This window comes from Aptenodytes forsteri, unplaced genomic scaffold (assembly GCF_000699145.1).
Source record: "Aptenodytes forsteri isolate BGI_AS27 unplaced genomic scaffold, ASM69914v1 Scaffold7, whole genome shotgun sequence".
NCBI classification, from domain to species: Eukaryota; Metazoa; Chordata; class Aves; order Sphenisciformes; family Spheniscidae; genus Aptenodytes; species Aptenodytes forsteri.
This window is the reverse complement of record NW_008795919.1, coordinates 2,342,909-2,348,908: the sequence shown is the minus strand read 5'-3', so window position 1 is coordinate 2,348,908 and position 6,000 is coordinate 2,342,909. Positions and strand designations below refer to the sequence as shown.

Genomic DNA, 6,000 nt, shown 5'->3' with positions numbered 1-6,000 from the left:
ACGTCATGCTCAGCATATAACGCTGGGGGAAGAAGAAGGAAGGGGGGACACTTGGAGTGATGGCGTTTGTCTTCCCAAGTCACCATTATGCGTGATGGAGCCCTGCTTTCCTGGAGATGGCTGAACACCTGCCTGCCCATGGGAAGGAGTGAATGAATTCCTTGCTTTGCTTTGCTTGCGTGTGCGGCTTTTGCTTTACCTATTAAACTGTCTCCATCTCAACCCACGAGTCTTCTCACTTTTACCCTTCCAATTCCCTCCCCATCCCACTGAGGGGGAGTGAGCGAGCGGCTGGGTGGGGCTTAGTCACCAGCTGATGTTAAACCATGACAACATCCTAACGCATTTCATGAGTTTCTTTTGAAAAATCCCAGCATTAACTTTAATTTCATTCATAATACTCCAGACTAGTCAAAGTTTAAAGTAGTTGATACCACTCATCTACTGGAACCATTGATTACTTGATCTCATTTTCTCCCGCAGACATAGTCTGTTGCCATCAGCTGAAATTCACCAACTCTTTTCCAACAAAGCAGATGAAATGGCAATGAAACATTACCCACCCAGTCTGCTTTCATGGAAAAGAAATCATAAAAGCTGTTCTTATTGGAGCAAAGCTTCAGTTTTAAGAAAAAAATCTGCAGAGCTTCAATATATTTAGAGAAGCTTCTTTCTCTCTTTTCTCCCAAACAACTGTACCCATCTCATCCCTGATCCTTTTAAAACAGGTAAATTCTGAGAGATGCTTAGATTACCTTCATATGTTGCTTTGAACCCCAGCAAGTTGCTGACACTGTCTGTCTGGAAGAGGAGCCACATCTGGTGGTGTGTGCTAACAATGAGATCAGGGACTGTGGTGCCTGTCAAGCTGTAAAAATAAATAAGAACAAGTAAACAGCCTGTATGTCTTCCCAAACTTTTTTCCCCACCAAAATAAAGGCCACATATACCTCTGTAGGAGCAGAAAATAACAAGAGCGATGCCAACACAATTAAGAATAACCCCAAAACAGAACACTGTCCAAATACCTGATAGATTTTCAAGACCAATGAGCCTCTTGGCATGTTTCCACATACTACCTAAACTGTGAGTCTTTTATCATAGTTGAGGGCCTGCGAGTTATCATCATCACCACTATAATAATTAAAATTTAGTACCATTATTATAATATATTATCCAGCATTAATAGTAGCCATTTCCTTTCTCACTGAAGCAAAACATAAGCAAACATAAAATTCCCAGAACCCATACCGGTGACTGAGGTCTAAATACTTTAGAGGTATTTTCTAGTATTGCAAAAATTTGCTTTCAACACATTCTCTGCTACGTTTCTATCCTGACAGAGAAGTTTCCACAAGGATCTCAAAAAAACCCCTGAAGACAAGGCACAAGCCTCAAGTCTGCTGAATGCCCTGTGAGCCCTTGAGAAGTGCTACTAATCCAGGCAGTACAGGACGATCAGGACATTGCCTACCCTTCAAGGACACTCCTAGGAGAGCTAAAGAGATTTAGAGAAATGTCACCAATATATCCATATTAATGAGCCATGTGGGGCTCATTCAGCCTTTGGGATTAATCACCTCGTTGTGGTTCAACACAGCTTCAGAGTTTTATCCCCCACCCACACAAGCACCAGTGCAGGCACTTACGCACAAATGCCCGCTTGGAGCACAGCTCCTTCCCTTCCCTCTGCTTCTGAAAACAGAGTAACAGTGCGTGGGAAGGGATCATTACTACAGGAGTATGAGTGTTATGTTGCCTGTCTTAGCAGCAGTGTTTAATGTTGTTATACTATTTCTGCTAAGGTATCATCTGTGATAAGTTTATAAATTACCTTAAGTGCAACTACTGCAAGTGGATAGGTATTTTTTTTCCTGTGGTGTTTGCTTAAACCTAAATACTTACATATATACAGATATGACTTCTGTCTGGCACCATTCTCAAGTACAATAGCAGCACCTGAAAGACTTCTTGATAGAATTGATCCCCGAGCTCCCAAGGCAGAATTATTGCAAACCAATACTGCAAGGCAACAGACCCAGCAGCTGTGTGTTGATAGCATCCTGTGAATAAACATAACTTGCAACCTCCAGACATAATTGTTGCAATTCCCAGTTTCCTGGGCAATCGGAGACAGTATGGCTGATCTGCCGATCACCGTTTGTTTAGAGTGAAGCCAAATGACTGCTTGAAGGGTTGTGCTACTTTACTTGCTTGACATTCTTAACGCTGGCTACCTGCTGAGTGCCAGATTCTTTCCAACAGCCTTACAGGTATCTAACATAAATGGGACCAACCTTGCTGCACACATAACTCTCCTCCCCATCCCAGAAACGTTCACCAGTCACATACACGCCAGGGACTACTGTAACACCTGAAACCAGTCACCGCGCAGGCTTTGGCCATGGAATCTGGAGTGTGTTTTTCCCTGAAATCACACTCATGCCTCCCCAAGCCCATCAAAGCTCTCCCAGTTCTGCCCCAACCTTTGCTCTGTTACGGCTTTGACCTGCATCAGAAATTTCATTGATCCCAGGGTGCTGGTAAATTAAGAAGTAATTCTGTTTTAATGACTGTTTTGCATCCAGAGTGTTTGATGGGGAGTGCAGAAGAAGTGCTATTGTTGATTCTTCTCGAGTTATTTAAGCAGCAGACAGGCAGGAACGAGGAACATACCAAGAGAAAAACCTTCAGAAAAAGGCGCTTCAAAGGTTTTTGCATGCTTTCCTACTCCACTTTAACAAGCTGAATGATTGATTTGGGTGCTTTTTACTTTAGGGAATAATATCCTCTCTGCAAGTCAGAAAGCTCAGCCTAACAATCTGTTATGTTCTCCGAGATGCATTTTATGGGGATGTGAGTGAGACTGGAAACAAATGGTCCTTCACACCTCAGTTTGGGATAACGTCTGCTGCTATGCAAGTTGATTCAAATGTATTTCTTGATTTGAAAGGCTGCAGGACTGAGTTCCTCTTGAATAGCCAAGAATAAATGAAGAGTAGTAAGAAAATTGGAACACCTATCTTTGACAGGGTTAGGTTTCTGCATGCTGATTCCTCAAAAAAACCCTACAGCTTGTATCCAATGGATATCCAACCTGATACATGAATTCAACTGACAGTAGGTAAGAGGACAGCAACTGCTGAGAAAAGTTGTCCATGGACTTTCAACCACATTGGTTACAAATGGAGTATTTCTGTGGCCTTCACACCTCTGACGTTTTTAACTTATCCTCCCAGATTAAAAATAACAATAAGTTTCCCTGTTAGGATTAGCATCAGCAATTTAATTAAAAGTTCTCCTGCACTGGGAGAAGATACCACACACGACACCTTGTGCAGACAGTCTCAGATATTCCAAGTTTGCATTAGCAAGGTGTTGAGTAGCTAATACAGAGTGAGAAAACATGGAACGATTAAAATCAAATCTAGGAAAATCTTCATGGGCTTTAGGCAGACAAAAAGGGATGGAATGAGAAATGATTTCAGCATGTTATTATAAACTACTCCCCTAGCAGTAATTTGCACATTTTGACCAATCAGCTGTGAAATGTTCTGTGACGCTTTAATTACAAACACTTTTGCAATAATCAGACTTTACATTTATATACATTGCAGGTTAGAGTTCCTGACCTAAGTATCACCGGTGTTCATGTTCTGAAAAGAAACGTATAGGAAAATGAACCTCAGAGAAACAGAGAGTTCGGAAAGACCAGCAAACCTTAAGTGAAAATGGAGTGGGAGGCTGATTCATGTGGAAAAACAAATGAAGAGGAGGAATTAAAAAACACAATATGAAACACACTACCAGTTGGAAAGAGTACAACAGCTTTGCTAGAGTAGCTTTTGGAGGGCTGTTTGCTCCTATACATTTTTGATTAGATAGAAAAGAAGGGAGTCTTTCAAGTTAAGACACTAAAGTGGGATGCTGGTGGCCCTGGTTCCAACACCCAGTTCATCACTTCAGATATTCCTTCTGAAAGACACGGTGACTTTTCCCTGCTTCTGCTCCAGTACCTGGCCTTGCAAGTGCCCTCAAGACATTTGAGACTTTGACAAACACCACTGGCTTACGTCTTCAGAAGCTACCCCCAACACGGCAAGAAGCCACGCTTTCAGAAGTGGTCAGGACCTGAACACAGTCATGGGGCATGTCTGAGCTCTAGAATATGGAGCAAAATACCTGTAGGTGCTCAAAGCTGACCCGAAGTCAGGAAGTTCAGGCAAGCAGCACACCTTTGCATTAGCACAGCACGACTCACGATTTGCTCTGCTTTTAGACTCTCCCCGCTATTATGCGCACTGTGGCATGGCTGTAGCAGGTAACTTTGCGCTTGCAGTACTGAATTACATTGCTCAGAACAGACATGCTGAGAGCGAGATAGATTTCCTGAAGTACTCAAATGAATAGCACCCTGAGGTCTCCATCAGTTTTTAAATTTTGGATTTCCATAAAGCTACACAGTATTTTACTTTTATGATTCAGAGAAGCTATAGCAGAATCATTGTTTCTTCAGTGAAGTGGATTTGAATGACACACAGTTATCACAATTACATTTGAATGATACACAACTTGATTTCTCACTGACCCTTCAGAAAAGGAACAGAGACACTTTACTGGAGGAAGGGCAAACATAAACCATTAACATCAGCAGGTTAATGAGAATAAACAGCCTTCTGAAAGATGGTCAAGGCTCACTCTTTTTCAACTGTGGCATTTTCTAGAGGCTATTGTAAAAGATCCTGACGACTTACCCCTAATGCTACACGGGGATTCACTTCCACTAAACCCACTTCCTTAGCATGATGCAGATTCAGAGTGGAGCGCACACCGTGTACATAAAACTAAAATTCGGAGACATGAAAGTTTAAAGGGGGAAAAACCTCCCTGTGGTGTGCACTCCCTGTGGCATGCACACTGACTGCCACCTTCCATCATGACTCTGAGGTCCCAGCACACGCTTTCTTCGGAGCAGCCAAGAGCTCTCACCAACCTCAAAACTGCCTAAAAAGTAGCAGACACCAGAAATTGATGCTTACATGCTGTAAAACACATGGGTCAGGGAAAACCCTTGCCCTCGATCTACTAACCCCACACGTTCCTTCGTATCATTCTGATTGACACGTTCCTTCCAACTGAAACCAAAACCATCTCCAGTTATTGAGGACTGAGCAAGAGATGGCAAATGCCAATACAGAGCCCATTTCCCTTTTATTCCCTGTATTAGCTGCACTGTACATAAAGCACTTGGTCTTCCAATCTTCTGAAAACAATAGACTGGCAACACAGCAATTCTTTATTCTAAAAACTGGCAGCACCAGAGATTTCATCTCTTCCTTCAGCACGGCTGGACTGGCCCTGTACTGGTCCAATGTCCTTTCTTCATAATTAAAATGGAAAAAGAAAAAAACAAACCCAAAAACCAACCCCAAACAAAAACAACAACCCCAAACAACCAAAACCCCCCAAAAAACTTATTTAGGTGGGAAACACTGATATCAGAAGGCCTAGAAGGAAAGTAGGACTATCTACAATGTTTCCTCTACTGAAGAAACCTCCATAGAACATCATATTTGCAAACTAAAGGGTATAAATTGAGGGGGACCAATTCTCAGCCTTGAAGAAGCATGTGTCATCGTTTACACAAATATATTCTCGGTGTAAAATGCTCAGGATGTCACTCAAAGATAATGGATTTACAGCCACTTTGCACTGTTAAAAATGACGGCACAAGAAGGACAACACAGGAGAGAGATCTCCAAACAGTTCTCAGTTTCTGCTTGATTTGCATTTACTCTGGTATCCAAACTTTAACCCTGTTCACTCAGCTCCCTGGACAGCCTCAGCCTCTAAGGGGCCCTGGCAAAGGCAGTTCAAGAGAAGCGAAGCAAAGAGGTAACAGCCTTTCTGTCAGCTGAAGCCTAAAAAACGTGATGAGAGAACAAAACACCCAGAATAGTCAGCTCCACCAAAAATGACAAACAGCATAAACCATCCAGT

The 6,000-nt window shown here is 42.4% G+C and overlaps 1 protein-coding gene across 1 annotated transcript in view; it reads right to left on the bottom strand.

Annotated features, from left to right (window-relative positions):
- CSMD2 (CUB and Sushi multiple domains 2) overlaps positions 1–6,000 on the bottom strand; it is a 310,684-nt gene that overhangs the window by 139,662 nt on the left and 165,022 nt on the right. Inside the window, exon 12 of the mRNA XM_009284828.2 lies at positions 756–868. Within this exon, the coding sequence (XP_009283103.2) occupies positions 756–868 (113 nt within the window). The remainder of the gene's footprint in view (positions 1–755; positions 869–6,000) is intronic.